The sequence below is a fragment of the Trachinotus anak genome, unplaced genomic scaffold, assembly GCF_046630095.1.
Source record: "Trachinotus anak isolate AG129_WGS33_773 ecotype Australia unplaced genomic scaffold, CSIRO_AGI_Tana_v1 ptg000009l, whole genome shotgun sequence".
In the NCBI taxonomy this organism is placed as follows: Eukaryota; Metazoa; Chordata; class Actinopteri; order Carangiformes; family Carangidae; genus Trachinotus; species Trachinotus anak.
This window is the reverse complement of record NW_027273860.1, coordinates 18,535,669-18,554,927: the sequence shown is the minus strand read 5'-3', so window position 1 is coordinate 18,554,927 and position 19,259 is coordinate 18,535,669. Positions and strand designations below refer to the sequence as shown.

General features: G+C 44.2%; 1 protein-coding gene across 1 annotated transcript in view; it reads left to right on the top strand.

The window, feature by feature from the left end:
• Positions 1 to 11,558, top strand: part of zeb1b (zinc finger E-box binding homeobox 1b) — a 48,594-nt gene extending 37,036 nt beyond the window's left edge. The window contains exons 3-8 of the mRNA XM_071485656.1: positions 1,678 to 1,839; positions 2,940 to 3,142; positions 3,680 to 3,785; positions 4,216 to 5,912; positions 6,886 to 7,066; positions 7,764 to 11,558. Of these exons, the coding sequence (XP_071341757.1) occupies positions 1,678 to 1,839; positions 2,940 to 3,142; positions 3,680 to 3,785; positions 4,216 to 5,912; positions 6,886 to 7,066; positions 7,764 to 8,500 (3,086 nt within the window). The 3' untranslated portion in view covers positions 8,501 to 11,558. The remainder of the gene's footprint in view (positions 1 to 1,677; positions 1,840 to 2,939; positions 3,143 to 3,679; positions 3,786 to 4,215; positions 5,913 to 6,885; positions 7,067 to 7,763) is intronic.
• Positions 11,559 to 19,259: the final 7,701 nt, after the last annotated feature.

Sequence of the window (19,259 nt, the reverse complement as noted above, 5' to 3'; positions counted from 1 at the left end):
TAAAATATCACTGTCATAACTGTCAGTTAAATATGAAGCTACAGCCAGCTCGTGGTTAGCATAGCTTGGCATCTGGACTGAAAACAACTAGCAGGCTATCACGGTCAGGCTATCAGTCTCCCTTGGTTTTCACTCTTTATGCTAAGCCTAGCCAACTTACTGCTAGCTTTAGCTTCATGTTTAACACACAGACATGAGAGTGGCATTGATTTTTTAAAATCCAGCTCTTTAAAAACGGCAAATGAGCATATTTTGTAAAATGTGGCAAGCATGTCTAGGGGGTGTTATTTATGCTGTTGAGGTCATGGGAGAAAAGCTGTGTGATACGATGGGGTTAGCGGCTCTTTATGTGTTTCTGACCCTCCACTGTGGGATGAGAAATCCTCAATCTGACTTTCTCAGCACCTGCTGTTGGCTCCTGCTTTAGGTACACACACACACACACACACATGTTCTGCAGCAGACAACCTCTTTCTCTCTCACGGGTTTGTTTCAGCGAGGGAGGTTTCTTCGAATGGTCTTTAATAACCATAGCAACAAATGACTGTGCTCATATTGTTTCATGGCTTTGTTAAGGTGCACCAGAGGAAGCCAGAGCAGGGCTGCTGTGTGTAAGAACACTGGTATTCGCTGTGCGTCTGTGAGTCATGAAGTGCTACACCTGTTCCCATCTCCGAGGAGAACACAGCTGGCGCCGTCTTTCAATGCGCACAATTCACAAAACACAATTCTCAAATCTCAGCTAAGCAGGGGGAGCGCTTAAATCAATCCATAGAACATCTGCCTTGTAAACACTATCACACTATTCACAGTAGCCCAACTTTGCTTTTAGCTCATAGCACAGCCTTGTAATTATTCTCTGTAATGACACGCATAGGCACACTAACATATCCATAGAGGAATAATGCTGGGTTTAATCGCCGACGCGCTATATGTGGTTCCGGCATCCACTTCAGGAAGTGCTGGGCGAGCAGAGACGGAAAGAGGGAAGGAAGCTTTAGTGCATCCTAAACTTCATCCTCAGGTTACACTTCCTATAAGCCGCTGCTCGGTAATTAGCGCTCGTTAGAAAAGCCAGCCGGGCTCATGTGATGTGGAGGAAAACTCACTCGGCTCCCACATGCAGGTTCTCATTCGCTTGGATATGAAGCACAGTCTGAAGGCCAAGCCTCTCCAGAGAGCAGAGCAGTGTGTGTGTGTGTGTGTGTGTGTGATATCTATCCACTGCAATACATCAGGACAAGATTCATTGCCTAATTATCATCCTCAGTCTCAACAAGTACCTTACCCAACAACACTGTGAATAGAGGCTTGCCATTCAGTTCTTACAAAGAGCTTGATGCTCATACAGTAGCCTGTGGCCTTTGATGCTAATTAGTTCTCTCGTCCTATTATGAACAATGGCACTCAGGATGTTTGTTTTTTTTCCCCCCGGCACCACATGCCTCATCCCATGCTGGTGAACATGTCATGATCAAGGGCTGCAAGATCCGGTTCAGCTATAATGACACTCAGTGTGACATTATTGGATTTCATATACAAAGGTTGGGGTTTCATATGCATAAACTTCAACATAGAAAATCATGTAAGTCTGCCAATAACAGGGTTATCAATAGTACCTTTTTGCAGGCATGACTAATCAGTGTTTTGTTTTTATTTATTTTTTAACCATCACAGTGAAGGAGGATTGTGTGTCAGATGGTGAGGATGATGTGAGCACAGACGCCCTGGTGGAGGAGATGCTCCAGCAAGGAGACACAGCGGTCATCTACCCAGAGGCCCCGGAGGATGAGCCACAACGACAGGGCACCCCTGACGCCGGCGTCCATGATGAGAATGGTAAAGGATATAAATGTTATAAAAACATTCTTATCAGGATCATTTTTGTGTGCACATCCCTATCCAGAAGTACTGTTGTTTTCTCTTTTGCATTAAATGCCATTCATATGTTTATTACTATTGCACACGGGCAAGATGTAGTGCCCCTAAATCACACTCACACAAAAATAAACAGCAGTATTTCCACCTGCAAGCTCACAGTCAATGAGCTGTTGCACCTACCCAGTAATTACTCGCCCCCTGGGCTTGGCTCTACCTGCTCCCTGTCTCACCTCAGGTGTTAACTCCACCCCATTAACGCCACTCTCCAACATCATTACACACACCGCGATTTGTTAAGTGCAGCACACTGGGCTCTTTATGGCTCCCGGGCTTTTGCCTTTCACCTGCTACCACAGAGGGGGGAAAAATGAGAGGGAGGAGGGGAGGAGGAGGAAGAGAAACAGCAACACCTGAGTAAATTTGTCACGTCTGTGCAAGCTCTGACTCACAGCTACCTGGGCGGTAATGTGTGTCCATTCCCATCCTGAGGCCCTCACCTGTCCCACAGGGGAACTTAATACATCACCTGTTAACAAAGTAATGCTTTACCTGTGTGGGAGCCAGGCAACTGAGACCCTCTGTTCACCAGCTTGGATCCAGGCAGGTGGCAGTTGTTTACCAAGCTCACTTTCCCTAACATGCGTGGGTGTGTTTGAAACGTTTCTTACGCACAATAGGCAATCAGACGATGGAATCTCAGGTGTGAAAGCTGTAATCGCCAGGCTTTGTGTCTGAAAGAAGTACAAAACAAAAAATAAAATGCAGTCCTGCTTTAGTGTAACCCAGTGTGCTATTTTTTTTTTTTTAACAAAGACAAGAAGGCGTTACCAAAGATCAGTCATCAGCCTTCATCCATGTGATTACCTGGGTGCTGTTTACCTGTGGGAGTGGATCTCTCAGTGATTGGTGAAATAACAAAGGAGTGTTACTGCAGCAGGTCATGTGGAACGTCAAAGAGCCCTCCCTGTTGACCATGTGTTCAGCCTTTTCCTGTCCTCCCCACTTGACTCACACATGTCATTACAATCTCCTTTTGTGTGTGTTTTTTTTTCATTCAGGAACTCCTGATTCGTTCTCTCAGCTGCTCACCTGCCCGTACTGCGCTCGTGGCTACAAGCGTTACAGCTCCCTGAAGGAGCACATCAAGTACCGGCACGAGAAGACAGAGGAGAGCTTCAGCTGCCCCGAGTGCAGCTACAGCTTCGCGTACCGTGCTCAACTGGAGAGGCACATGACGGTCCACAAGGCCGGACGGGATCAGGTAAGAACTGAGGAACTAATCAGGACTGAATACTGATAAAACACCCCAAAAAAATCTCGCTTCTAATGTTTAGTGATGTGATATTCTTCTGCTCTTGTAAGTGAAAATGCATTTTCTTTAACTAACTTCACTTCATTGTATTTAAATACTTGATGCAACTGCATGATTTGTGAATCCTTAAAACCTCTTTTAAGATGATTCTACAACTGTGGTGCTATTGTAATAGAGTCTACACAATATTTTACAAGACTGACCAGTGTTTTACTATTTATATAATTAATATTATGGTTCAGTGCAAACTAAACATTTTCATTTTAATACTGTATTTCCTTTTTAAGCATCAGAGGAATTATGTCATGACAGTGGTTCTAAAAGCTGAGTGCTGTTTCTTCAGCAGCTGGCTACCAAACATAATAAATAAACATGAACTTTTGCCTTCGATTGATTAATGACATTGTGACATGAATTAGTGTCAGTTCAAAGGTTGTGTTTTCATTGTGTAGCTCGCTGAATGACCCCTCTCCCCTCGTCTCACAGAGACACATCACACAGTCGGGCGGCAATCGTAAATTCAAGTGCAATGAATGTGGCAAAGCATTTAAATACAAGCACCATCTAAAGGAGCACCTACGCATCCACAGCGGTGAGTGGACAAACGCTGTCGCCATGGCAGCGTTCATGTGTGTATATGGGAGTGTGCAGGTCTGGTGTGCATGTGATTCTCTGTTGGCCACAGATGTTTCAGTTTCCATTGAACTAATATTTATGTTTTATTTATATTTTAGCCAATTCCCTGTATTTAGATACCCTTCATTGTGCCTCAGTCCATTGTGTGCACTTCCTTAATGTGCCATAATTGTGTTTCTTTTTGCATTATGGGACAGCAATTAGAGAAGGGCAGTTCCCAATGGTACCATTACATCAGCGTTTAAGCATCATTGAAATGCATTAGAGCTTTTTCCTGCTGTAGTGCTCATAGCCTAGCTTGCTCATTTAGCTTCATTCACTAATGGAAATCTGTTTCTCTCCCCCCACCTCTTTATTTCTCTGTTTTATATTGTGGTTTTATTCAGGAGAGAAACCCTATGAGTGCTCCAACTGCAAGAAGCGGTTCTCCCACTCAGGTTCATACAGCTCCCACATCAGCAGTAAGAAGTGCATCAGCGTCATCTCAGTTAACGGCAGACCACGGCTGGGGAACACCAAAACCCAGACCCAGGGTCCATCACCAGTGGTGCCCACACCGCCCTCGGTCCTCCGCACGCAGATTAGGGAGAAGCTGGAGCACAGCAAGCCCCTGCAGGAGCAGCTGCCTCTCAACCAGATCAAGACTGAACCTGTGGACTACGAGTACAAGCCGACGGTGATAACATCCCCTGCTGTGACTGCCATGAACGGTGGGGTTTTCAACGGAGGCGCTGCTGCTCCTCTGCAAGGCACGGTGCAGGCCGTGGTCCTGCCCACTGTGGGGCTGGTGTCGCCCATCAGCATCAACCTGGCAGACTTGCAGAATGCCCTCAAAGTGGCGGTGGATGGGAACGTCATCCGTCAAGTGCTGGAAAACAATGCCAAAGGCCAGGGGCAGGTGAACTCGGGGTTAACCACTGGAATGCTCCACCCCCCACAGCAGCAGCTCATCTCAGCCATCAGTCTGCCTATTGTGGGTCAGGATGGAAATGCAAAAATCATCATAAACTACAGTTTGGACCAGGGCCAGCTCGTAGCCCAAAACCTGAAGAAAGAGCCGGTCTCACCAGCTCAGACCACCACTGACACCTTCAAGTCCCAGAAACTCCCAGAAGATCTTACAATCAAAGGCAGCCGGTCCAACGAGACTACAGACAAAGAGGAAAAGACCACTAAAACTTGTCTCCTGTGTGATAACTGTCCCGGGGGGCTGGAAGCACTCCATGCCCTCAAGCACTGCAAGAAGGATGGTCTCAGGCTGAACGGAGCAGGCCTGGATAAGTCTGAGTCTGCTGTCGCTGCCCTGCTGTCAGAGGGAGGACTCTGCAACCAGCCCAAGAACCTGTTGTCCCTGCTCAAGGCCTACTTCGCTTTAAATGCAGAGCCCACCAAGGACGAGCTGGCAAAGATCTCTGACTCAGTCAGCCTGCCAATCCCAGTAGTTAAGAAGTGGTTTGACAAAATGCAGGAGGGTCAGATATCACTGGGTGCCCCAACACCCCCCTCAGAGGAAGAGGACACCTGTGAAGCTAATAGCGTGGTGTCTCTGGTCCCAGGGAAGGACACATCCACTATGAGCCCTTCTGTGACCCAGGACAGCCCCACAGAGGCCACTCCAGCAGAGATCAATGGTGCTCACAGCTCGCCAGCCCCCCCCTCACCACTAAACCTGACAGCTGGAGGTCCGGTACCAGCCCAGCCCCCCCAGAGCACTGAGGGACCCCTTGACCTGTCGCTGCCAAAGCCCCCCAGAGAGGAAGTGGAGCGAGTGGTGGCCAAAGCTGGCATTTACCCCGCCCCCTCTTCTCGCTCTACCAATGAGGATGAACCCCTAAACTTAACTTGCACAAAGAAAGAGGCGTCGCCACTCTCAGCCATGGGCGCAGGCCCGGTCGCACTGTACGCCAGCCAGCCAAGTGCCAAACCCCTCGACATTGTGACCACAATGCAATGCCTAAGGGCTCTAGCCACCAACAACAAACAGACTATCCTGATCCCCCAGCTGGCTTACACCTATACCACTACAGCAAACAGCCCCGCAGGGACCGAGATGCACGAAACCATCCACCTCAACGGAGTGAAGGTGAGCACCCAATGTCCCAGTTGAGCAACAGTGGAGCGTCTCTGTCTCTGGAAAATAACAGACTCTGTGCAAAGGTAACAAAATCCACCTACCAGCACCTCCAAAACTGTTTAATCCATACAAAACCATAGAGCGAAAGCAACACATGGTTTTCTGGGTGTAACCAAATATAACACGTTCTTTGGTAAAATTAGTGCTGGTGCAGGTTTCGTTATCTTTGGACAGAACCAGGTCAGCTGCTGCAGTAGCCAGTGGACTGGAATCAAGTTGGCTTTTCTCTTTTCAGAGTGATCAGTCAAACTCTTCAGTCCAGATCATTACTTCTCATTGTTCCAAACCACTACAACATGATAAATAGTCTGAACGCATCCAAAATCTAATCAATAAGTCATATATAGAAATGTCAGAATCCAGCTCTTTGTAAAAATGATAGCCCTTAATAGTTCTTCATTGTGCAGACACCTAATGCGCCCCTAATGATGGATGTAGATCTCTCTGGGTGTGTGAGTGATCTTCCTGGGCTGTCGCCCAGAGGACATGAGGCTGCACTTTACTGCAGAGCCCCTATTGATCCGCTGGAATCTGTTTAAACGCTACACCTCTGCCTGCCTCATTGATTTATTGTTGTTGTATTATACTTTCGTGTTAAGTGGATTGGCATAGACCTGCCTTGTAAAAAAGAGCCCTGTATATATATCCGCTCCTTAATAATGCCTCACATCCTCTTTGACTGCATCAGTAGATGAGTTTTACCAGCGTGGGGACAGGAGGAAGCTGCAGGTATACAGTATGGTTATGTTTCTGGCAGAGGAAAAGATTGATAAAGTGCCCAGAGAGAGTATGAGTAGGGTATGACACAGCATCATTTCCTGATGTGTTTTTGAGTCATCCATTGTCGTTTCTCTGTAAAACAAGCAGAACAATCTGGGTTTGAATGTGTGAGTGTGTTAATATGATTTCTCATCTTCTCCAGGAGGAGAAACAAGACACAGGCTCAGAGGGCGTGTCCACTGTGGAGGAGCAGAATGACTCAGACTCCGGCCCTCCGAGGAAGAAGATGAAGAAGACAGACAGCGGCATGTACGCCTGCGATCTGTGCGACAAGATCTTCCAGAAGAGCAGCTCGCTCCTGAGACACAAATACGAACACACAGGTATAAACACACACTCATTGTTTCCTACACACAAACACAGCCAACAGTCACAGATGGACGTTGAATTAAAAAAAAAAACAAAAAAAAACAGAACTTGTCTCACCATCGCTCACTTTTGAGTCCTGGGAAAGATGAGTCAGAGTGTGAGCTGCAGTGTAAAGAGGGGTGGACACCTCCATTCCAGCAGGTATTACTCAACATGCACAGAAGAGGTCTGAGAATTTCTTTCCGCCAACTCCCCACCTCTGCACTGCCAGCTTCTCATGTGAAGCACCAAATGTTGCAAGAGGCGAGCTCTGGTAGTGATTTTGCTCTAAGAGGATGACTCCGTGGCCAAGCTCAGGTCAATGCTCTCAGAGGCTTTTTCTTTCTTTATTACTCTGATACCTGGCTTCCAAACACTGCTTTCAGCTCCAGATGACCTCATCCTAGGTGAAAGTAGCTGCTCTCTGCCTGGGTGCAGTTTCCTTGAAGGTTTTTAAGCACAGTTGTTGTGATTTAGTTGTATTGTTTTGAAACGTTCTCCTTGGATACATTGATGAAAGATACTGGTTAAGGCTTTCTCAAGCTTTGGCACCTTTCATGCGACAGTGTAGGGGGGTGACACTGCAATGCTTGTTGTTTTCTCCTGTGTCTGTGCAGAATTTAAAAATAATAAATATGTTGATTTATATTTTTTGTGTTTCTTTCTCTGCAGGGAAGCGACCTCACGAGTGCGGCATCTGCAGCAAGGCCTTCAAACACAAACACCACTTGATCGAACACATGCGGCTCCACTCGGGGGAGAAACCGTACCAGTGCGACAAGTGCGGCAAGCGCTTCTCCCACTCGGGCTCCTACTCCCAGCACATGAACCACCGCTACTCCTACTGCAAGAAGGAGACGCAGAACCAAGGAGGAGGCCGGGAGAGCCCAGAGGTGGACAGCGAGGTCCAGGCAGAGATTGAGGCCCTGAGCCGGGTGCAGACGCAGATCCTTGTCCCCTCCCAGCTGGATTTGGATGAGCGAGGAAGCAGCACAAGAGAGGACGAGGAGAGCGAGGAGGAGGAGGAGGAGGAGGAGGAAGGTGTGGTGGACATGAACGACATCCAGGTAGTGCAGATAGGCGATGAAGGAGGGGACGAGGAGGAAGAGGAGGAGCTAGGGGACAGGAACGAGGAGGAGATGGAGAGAGTAGTGGAGGAAGAGGGAGGAGAGGAGGAGAAAGCAGAGGTGGAAATGAAACCAGAGGAAGAGGAGGCTGACACGAGGCAGGAGGAGGTGCTCGGGAGTGTTCAAGAAGAGGAGGACAAAGAGGGGGTGATGGATACAGAGGGAGGGTCGACGGAAGAGGAGAAAGCAGAGGGGGAGGTCACAGAAGAGAGCGGAGGTGAAACAAACACAGTTTGTGAAGAGGAGAACCAGACGCCGCAGGAGAGAGGAGATACTGACTGAAAGAGGGACCAGACTCCTCCATGAGACACAATCAGAGTCCTCCTCTCCACGTGCAGAGGAAGAACGCAGAAGGTGATGTCCGGTCACTCTGATGGCTCGTTTCAGTTCACTACTGTGTAGAAATCCAGGTGTGCCTGAAAAAATACTAGTGACTTTTCCACAGGAGAACGATTTCTCACTGTTAGAAAAATCCATTTGTAAAGAAAAAGATGAAGACGAACATGAATTTTAACAAAGGAAATGCATTATACAGACTTTGGAAGCTAGAGCCGACATGTTTTAGATAATGTTTTATTACTAAAACACCTTGGGTCATTTCTTTTTATCAGTGTTACTAATTTTATCACTCATATTTTAACCTTTGAAAGCTGTACAGTTGGGAGATATTTCTATACCTTTTTATTGCCAATGAACAAAAAAAGTCAGTATTTTATTAAGTTGGAAGGAAAATGAGAAAAATCCTGTGCACTACAAGTGGCTTGGTTTACCTATGGATTAAGCAGTTGAGTTGTGTTGTCTACCCTTCAGTATTACCGCACTAGATATACCACGCCATCATGCTAGCAGATGTTAGCATTACTTTTTTTTTGGTGTTGTTTTGATTGGATTGTGAGCCTTAAGAAGAAAAACATTGGAGGGTGGATGGGTTTTTTCATTTGTTTAGTTCCTTTTAGACTTTTAGGCAAAGTTTCTTTTATAAATCAGTGTTGTACAGCAGCAAGTTTGACACTTTGGGAAATATTCTCATCTTGTTTCTATGTGAGATTTACATGAAAACATCAGCCCATCAAACCGGGACCGTTAAGGGTTAAGTGTACTGCACATTCATGCTTGTGCACATGTACACGCTTATGCATAGATGGGGGTGGGGGGGACGGGGGGGTGGCATTTCAGTGCTTAACACACCTTACCAAGCGCACCTTTGGATGCCATGCACGGCATGAGTGCAGCATTTTGTTGCCAGGTACCTGACAAACAACTGTTTCTTTGCTGTGACAGCTGACCTTTAGCATACAGGTCCTGTCAGAAAGAGCTGCCAGCGTCACAGCCTACGACTCATGGGCTTGTAGCAGCCTTGACAACAACACATCGATTGATTGACGCACATACAGACCAATCAGTGTTGAATACAGACCCATTTTATAGACGGAACATGATAAACGTTCATGTAAGAGCTGGAAACAAGTTCAACATTTAACTGTGATGAAAACTGGGACCGTTTGTTGGTGAATGTTATAAAAAGATATTTGTCAGCCAGTGCAATCCAGACTGGGACGTCTTGTCACTGTATACCAGTCTCATGCCTGTACATTAAATATATGGCTACAGCTAGCAGCAGTTGTTTAGCTTAGCTTAGCATGAAGACCAGAACACAGGGAAACGTGTTACTTCCTGCCTACTACTACTGCTCCACATTCCAGTCCAGTAGGTGGCAGTAATGCACCTGTGAGCTGGTTTACCAAATGGCAGTGAAACCCAAAGATGATGAAGAAGCTAAAGTTCACAAATTAACATGTTGTACCTTGTCTGTTTAAAACATATGAAAACCCAACTGTAAAAGCGACAAGTTGGGGTTTTAAGGGGGTTACGGGCCGGACTGTTTCTGACTCTTCGCCGGATGGAGGCTAGCTGTGTCCTCCTGTTTGTAGTATTTATGCTAAAGTAAGCTAACCACCTGTAGCTGCTGTAGCTTCATATTTTCTGTGTAAATATGAGAGTGGTGTCTATCCTCTCATCTAAGTCTTAGCACGAGAGCAAATAAGTGTACTTCCCAAAATGTCCAACTGTTGCTTGAAATGTTCAGAGAGAGCAGAAAGGAGATGTAGAAAACTGTCTCACCCTCCCAATACCTACCCCCACCCCCCCTCTCCAAGCCTTATGCAAAAAAAAAATTAAAAAAAAAACCTAACTGAAACAAGAGAAACATGCATATCAAAAGTGCCACAGAATATTGCTGTTGAAGTTTAGCAGCTGTGATCAGGTATTGCCGGGTCCCAGATCAACCAATAAGCCGGAATACTGTTGACTTTGGCTCGCCACACCTGAGAGAGCAGAGTTCAGCCGAACACATATCCACCTACTACAGACTTCAGATCACTCGCTTTGATTTCTAAATACAGCTACAATGCACATGTTTTCAAATGGATGATGATGATGACGATGATGAAGTATGATGTGTCCTGCCTTTTTCGAAGCTTATTCGGTGCACTTGTTTAACACACCATGAAACGCTCAGACGTCTCTTCAGGTAACAAAACGTAGGCAAATATGAATCCCAGGAGTTGAATTCAACAAAGTTTTTACCTGTCAGTATTATTTTGTCTCTTCTGTTGGTTTTTGTTCTGTTTCAGTGTGTGTACTGTACGTTTTCAGCAATGGCAGTATTATCCCCACCCCCAACAAGATGGGTATGTCTGTTTAGTCATAGAGAACTTTTATATTTATGTGTCTTATTTTTTTATATTTCTTTATGGTTATTTATTACACTATGTAGTGTACAATACTGTAGTTTGTATTAATACGATAATATATTTTAGTATGGAAAAAAAAGATTCAAAAGGCAAACAACCACGAGCCTGGAAAACGAGACTCCGGCATACTGAAGTATGTTTTTCAAACAAACAAAATTATGTTTTTCCTCGGGAAAAAAAAAGAAACTCGCACCCTGCAAGCCTGAAAATTGGAACCTGTGACCTCTCTGCATCCATTCTCATGTTAGTTTAGTTTTCTTCCCCCTCTTTAATATAAAGCTACTGAACTCTTGAAAACTAATTGTATGTCTAATAGCATGAGTGTGTGCTGTTGTATTGAAGGATGATGCTTAACCACACAAACTGTCCTCTTTTTGCCAAGCCAAAATAATATTGACGTATTTCTTATGTTTTTATTTGTGCCAATTTGTTACTTTATATGTCAGTGTCAAGACCACCCCCACTTTTATATGTCCCCCCCCTTAACACCCTCATCTTTTTTTTTTATAGTGATTGTTTTTGTTTTTGTTTTTTGTTCATTTTTTATGACTCCCCATCTCACAATAAAATACATCAATTACAAGCTGCTCACTTTGTGATGATATTGTCATTGAGAGTTTTTTTGATCACACAATATTAAGCTGTTGCTTGCACTGCAATATTTGAGTTAATATTACAATAAAAAATCTCACCAGGGAGCTTTTTGAAGTGTGAAAAAACAAAACATGTTTAGAATTAGATTTAAATATTTAACCTTAATGTCCTGTTTGGGATCCCGTAGAGCTCAGGCTCAAAACACACTTAAGATTATTTAATCAACCTGATACTTCACAGCTTTTCCTCAATTGAAGACGAGTTGCTCATAAACACGTCAATGTTTAGAAGTCTGCCACAGAAAATATCAGATTACTTCTGTTTCACAGAGACCAGCTGTAAAACCCGATTAAATACTGTGCATGTTCCTGAGCTCTGTATCTGTGAGGGGCGTTGGCACTGATTTATATGCAGCACTACAACTCCCACATCCCAAATTAGTCTGTTTGGATTTTTGTAGTTTTATCACAGTTCAGAAGAGTGTAACAGTTTGTCAGAGCTTTAAATCTGACTCTAAACACAACATACTGTAGATGTCTGTCAGTAGCCGGGTTTCCACTGCAGTTTTACACAATACAGAGGTGATTTTTTTAGAAAGACAACTCAACATTATTGCGACTGTTCTGTGTTTCCATTGAGTGATGGTAAGCAAATAAAGCTGAGTTTGTCGTTCCAGTTAAACCTGACGATGAACTGAAACTGAAATTGGCTCCCTGGGGCCTTATACAGCAAAAAAGTGTTTCTGTTTCAATTTTGCGAAACCTTGCTTTGTCAAATAGTCTGAAAAACCACCTCATGCGAGTGTAAAAAAATTTAGTTTTTTGTTTCCATAACTACTTTTTAAATTCGCAATTTTAAATTGCGCATTAAGCAGCTTAATGGAAACACATCTGATGACTTTTTCATGAATTAAAGGAATATTTTTGTTCATGCATAGCACATGTAAGACTTTCAGTACATTCAGTGCCCACTTTATTATGTGCACCTGTACAGTCTAATACAATCCAGTACAATCATTGTACAATGTTCAGGTCTTCAGAAAGGCTAGCTAAGCTACCAGCTGTAGCTTCTTCTCTGATCTTCTCATCCGTCTCTCCTAAAGAAAACACGTGTATTTCTTCAAATGTCAAACTGTTCTTTAAAACTAAGCTGCATTATTATTATTATGACTAAAGGACCTGCATATACCCCTCTGTGATCAGTCAGAACCCCCCTCTCAGTCCGGTTTGCCTGGTAGCAGCCCAGCCCAAGGTCAACCCTATTGATCCAGATTAGGTTTCTAGAAGGGTCGACCCTCCTCCTGCCCCCCCACCTCCACCCCTCCCGGCCCCTCCACCTGCATGAATTAATAATGGAATGGACTAAAAATCCATAGTCTGTTGAGGAGTTGAAAATGATACAATAGCTGGTGAACATATTTGATAGTTCTCTCCATCTGTCTTCCCAGAAGACTCACTCTGCTTCCTGTGGATGGATGGAGGGAGGAGGGGAGGGGGAGGGGGGGGCTTTACAGAACATCTCACACCATAAAATTACAGTGTCAAACCATTCAACAGCATCTTGTAATTGTGCTTATCATAAATGTCTTAAGCAGTGGTCACGGCGGCGGTGAGCCACACTCTAAAACAAAGGTCACGCCGTGCGTCGCCTGTGGCTGCGTGCTCAGGATGCAGCGGCCGTTTTACAGGCTTTCAGTCCAATCCACGACTTAAACCCGAGATATGGCCATATGTTCTGCTGGGCTCAGCATTTCAAAGGAAAATTGAAAAGCTATAACTGCTAAGAGGATATGGAGTGCTCTTGCCAATAATGGTGCAAAAGCCTGATGAAGTATCATGGCTGCTGGGACTCTGACACCGAGCCAAACCCAGGGGGCTGAAGCTCCCCGGGGAAATTTAGAGAAGAGCCGGGAGGAGGAGGAGGAGGAGGAGGAAGGAAAGCTTGAGCTCAGGAAATAGCAGTCACTTAAATATCATGTTCATTTACTCAACCACTAAATACGTACACTGAGACATTGTGTACGTATGTGTGTGTGTGTGTGTGTGTGTAACTGTGTGCATATGTGTAAAGGGGCAGGTTAATATGCCACTTCATGTGACAAATTGCTGTTTCAGAGCTCCATTTTTAACACACTGCTCAGAATAAGCTCATACATAACTGAAAATGTATTTATCCAGCTGCAGTGCATGTAACCTGTGAGACACACAGTCTGCAGGAGACCTGTCAAACAAACCACTACCCAGCAAGTCACAAAACATGAAGTTCCTCTTTGTGAAAAAATATTCTACATAGAAAAACTCACAGCATCTGTTATTTTTAGGAGGATATTTAAACACCATGTACGGACTCGGCCGCCACGTCTCATGAACATGTGATAAGAGTCTGAGTGTATCACAGCAAAGTCCACATGTCAGATATACAGAGCAACACATTTGGCTCCATCATACATGGTTGTGTGTACAATAATATAAATTATTGTAATGCAGTATAAAAAAGCAGTATGTACACAACATAACACAACACAGCACAGCATAATGAAGAAACATCAGAGGAGAGGGAGTGATGTAGTGAATATCAGCACGGCTGCGACTCAGTCGTGTTTTATACAACAGTTGGACGAGCGACACAGCAGCTAACAGAAATAAGCAACAACAGGTTATTGTTGGTTTGTTTACTTCACCATTTATTTGGCTGCACCAACAAACACATCCACGGCTGGACTGGTACTGGACCGTTGCTAAGCAACACATAAACATTTTACCTGACCTGCACCCTAGCGTTCAATCAAATTGCTTGGTTGAAGCTTAACTGTTTTATAACACAATACAACACAACACAACGCAACACACAACAACACAACATGACACAACAACATGATACAAAACAACACACCACAACACAACAGAAGTGTGTACACAATGTACACAACAACTCAACACACCATAACACACCACAACACAACACAAGTATGTGCACAATGTACACAACAACTCAACACACCATAACACACCACAACACACCATGACACAACACAACACACAACAACACAACATGACACAACAACATGATACAAAACAACACACCACAACACAACAGAAGTGTGTACACAATGTACACAACAACTCAACACACCATAACACACCACAACACAACACAAGTATGTGCACAATGTACACAACAACTCAACACACCATAACACACCACAACACAACACAACATATCACAACAAGACAACATAATACACAGCAAAAGACCATAACACACCACAACACAACACAAAACAACCCAACAGAAAATAAGTATGTCCACAACAAAGTAATACACTATAACACAACACAAAAAACAACAGAAGTATGTACACAACACAACATTTTCTCTATGATAAAATCTACAATCTCTTATTTTCATTAGCAGTATTTTAGTTTTTGTCAGTTCTCAGAGTCTCAACATAAAAACAAGATGAACTCATTTCCTGGACTCAGAGCAAATATCAGTGAATTTGAGTCACTTGAAGATCAAATGGTCTCTAATAGTCTCTAATGTCTCATCACTAATTCTCATCAGAACATCTCCTCCTCCAGTTTATACACACAGCAAAGAGGAAAACTATGAAGAAGCCAGTGTTTGAAATCATGTAGAAAACGTCCATGTTATTAACTGCAGATGCTGTTCACTGTGAAGATAGGTGATGTGGTGTAGAGGCAGCAAATCAGAAGCAAAATGAGGATTGTGATAATGTCACTTTTTTTTGTCCAAGATCCTACAAAGCTTTTTTCTATCACTTGTAGGTTTATATATTTAGTCATGTGAAATACAGGAAGCATCAGTTTACACTATTGTAACAACCATTTAATACCCTACATTTACACAGTGATCAAAAGGCAGCAATTTTTTTTCATGTGTGCTTTTTTCCCCCTTTAGGCTCTTTAAGAGCATTAAGAGTTTTCCACACACTGTTGTGAGATCTGAGCCAAAATAAATAGTGTAAAATCCTCTGTATGATATGACTCAGGACTTCCATTTGTACATTAAATACTATGTTTTCCCATAAGTTTATGATAAAGGAGGACTGAGTCTGTCAGTGTCAGGAAGCATTTTGAAGTCAGTTTGATTGTTTATGACACTGTAGAGGTTTTCATGTATCACCCACATGTCTCACTTCAGGGGATTTCCACTAAAAATTCACAGTCATGCCTTCACAGGTTTGTAGGCGTCTGTCACTCATGAGCAGTGACTCCTCATCCTCTTTCCTTTGATTATAAGAGACAATCTGCAGCACAAACACACACAAAACACACAAAAGTGTGTGTCCAACGGCAGCGGTCAAAGGACTAGGGGGTCACCAACCGAGGAGGGGCAGTATGTGTGTGTGGGGAAAAAGGTTGATTGGATTGTCATTGTGCTGTATTTAGTTCGTACCTTAAACACCTCCCTGGAGAATTACCCTTCAGCTGCAGTTATATGAAACCAATCGTTAACCACGTCCACGTTCACCAAGGTTTTAGTCGTCCTTGTTAAGCGGGGACTCATTATCCCCAGTCCTGGTCACCTTTTACCAATCACCCTAATCACAAATAAAGCTTCACTTTTCCTAAAGCGCACACACACACACACACACACACACACCCCTCCTCTGTGTCCACACATCTCTCTTTTCTTGCCTTCCAGCTGAATCCTATTACAGTGTTTCTCAGAGATAAGCCCTGGTGAAATCTATCTATAAATTAAATTTATGCATCATCGTTTAAGCTTGTAATTGCTCAGAGACTCTATTCATTTTATTAGACAGCAGATCTTCTCTGCAGCCGAACTGAATGTGTTAGTAACTGTGTTATTTTGTCCTCTTTTGTGCAGTTTGGGTTTTGCTTTGTAATAAGGACAAAGAGTTGATGGCTCCACATGCACTCTCTCTCTCTCTCTCTCTCTCTCTCTCTCTCTCACACACACACACACACACACACACACACTCACGTATATTTAGTATTAATGTTCTGGCAGTTTTGTGCTTTCTTTTCAGGGTGAGGTTCAGGGCTGACTTTCACCACTTCCCCTCCTCATTACCACATCAGGACTCGAGTTGCACTAGAAAAACACCAGCACAACCACAATCACTTCACAACCCCAGCCTCTACACGCTCACACACACTCACTCACTCACACACACACACACACAAAGTGCCAACCAGCCAGTGTTTGCAGGTATGGCCGGCCCTCCCACATTGCTGGGACAACACGGAGCAGCTCTCAGTCATGACTAGAATAACAAGGAGCTGCACAGAATTCAATTAAATGGTCTGCTCTTTGAAAAGCTACCACCCACCTGCCTGCACACACACACACACTGCACTATGTTGTAAGTAACACACCTCCACCCAACTACCCACTCTTGTGTGCTTTGGTCCTCCCACACACACAGGAAAACATGTATGAACACACTCACGCAAATATCCATCTCCCTTCTCTCCTTAGTCTGCTCTGTGTGTGTGTGTGTGTGCGTGTGCGTGTGCGTGTGCGTGCACTATGTAATCCCATTGTCCCGTCCTCCTCAGAGAAGCTTGGACCTTCAAGTGTTGTCTCCAAAGTAGCCACCTGATTGGCTGCTGGAGGTCAGTGGATAAGCCTATAAAAAGGCGTGACATCTCTTTACACTGCTCTAAATGTTTGACCTCTCTGTCCTCACAGGGCCTGTGTGCTGCACAGACTCTGTCTCTCTGCCTTTGTGTGGCGCCCTCACTGACGTCTGTGGACGCAAACGACACAAACTCCCTCCTGAACTGAACAAACGGCTCCTCAGAGAGCATGGTGCTTCTTCCCGACAGAAGATGGGATGAGTCCTCCTCTGTTACCTCATGAATGCAGACTCACTTCCTATCTTCACTGTCACCATCATAGCCTCCAGATGTCTTCCTCCTCCTCCTCCTCCTCCTCTGGATGGATATTCTTCAGAACCACCCCTCTCAGATGAGCTGATTTAGATCGATCTGACAGTGAGGGTCAGTCGTAGGAAACACACAGGAAGTGATTTGTTTTAAGTTTCCTGCTGCAGTTTGATTAAAAGAGGAGCAGAGCCGAACTTTAATGATCTCTCTTTACTTGTATCTTAGCAGTGGTATAAATCCTGTGTCAGGAAAACGTAGACTTCTGTTTCTGGAGAGTCATTTTTAAGCTCTGAGTCTGCTTGGACAGTTTTTCTAATAACGTGGTAGATAAATCGCTTTTAGCTGTGCTGGCAGCAGGTGTCTCAGTGCTGGTCATCTGATTGGTCCACCACCGTAGCTCAGACTGAAATATCTTAACTATTGAATGGATTGCCATGAATTTTGCATGATTTTGAAATGAATTTTGAAGTATCGAAATGAGTAAATACAACAATTTAAAGTCATAATATGTAACTTTTCTTCATTAAAATGTCCAGAAATTATGAGATGAGTCTATATTTTGTTGAGTTGTGTACTTACATTAACCCAAATATTTCCAGCAATTCTCAAACCAGAGAAATCTGTGATTTTAATCATGGTTACGTTTCACTTGGTCATGTGTCAGTGTTGTGGTTTCCTCTCAGAAGCTCAAATTGACTTTTATCCAGTTTTAAGCCACATTTTTAAGATACACTTTTCACACTACGCTTCTTTTTTCAACTATATATTTTAAACAGATGATGGATTGCAGTCATTGGACGATCTTAAGTTATCAGAGAAAAAGCAGAGCAAATGTTGGGCAGCTCCCATCCATTTCAGGACGTCCTGTTTCCACTGAAGAGCGTCAGCGAAACACTGATCTTTAAAGTGAAACTGCTTTATTAAGTGTTTCTACGTTTTAATCCTCTGGTCTGTTTGTGTTGCAGAGGAGACCTCTGTGGATAATTAAGCTGCTGGTTAAAACCTCCTGAACCACTGACACTGAAGGAATCCAAACTGGGAGAAGCTGACGGCAATGGTGGCGACGGTGGTGAAGAACTCCCACGCTATTTCATGACATCACCCAACGCTGACTTTTTCCCTCCAGTAAAAGCTTAAAAAACTGCTTTTAAACCATCCAAGAGACAACTCAGGACATATCTTTGAATTTGAGAAAAATATATAATAATACAATTGAATGAACTAAACCTGGAAAATAAATGGGAATTTTCACAGTCGTCAGGTCTCCTCCTCACAGACTTACAGCCTCAGTATTAGTAAAACCTGTGGCCCTCTTCCCTGGCTCTGATTAGGAATGTGTCCGGTACCTCCGTCCCGCTGAGCTCGACCTTTGGCTCGTACCCAGGTGTACACGCCTCTGTAGATTTGACCTTTCACCTTGGCCTTTGTCTGACTCCGCTGGGAGATGTCGCTGTGTGTGCATGTGCATGTTTCATGGGAGTGGGAGAGCAGGGGGTTAAGAGAGTTGTTCTGCGCTTTAGCAGCTCCTCTCCACCAGTGAGCTTCTATCCTCCATTTACCCGTCACACACCGGGATCACTCCCTCGCAGCTTTCGTTCAGTCACTCCTCTCCTCCTCTTCCTCCTCCTCCTCCTCCTCAGATGTGTGGTTTCTCCTGTTGGCCGGGCTGAGAGGCTTGGACGGCACCTGTTGTTTTGAATCCAGCGATTATCAACAGTTTTGTTCTCCCCCCCTCTCCTGACAGCAGACTCTGAGCTGCTGCTGTGTCTGAGGCAGAAGCTCCGCAACAGTAAACAGTCAAAGGTGTAAATAATG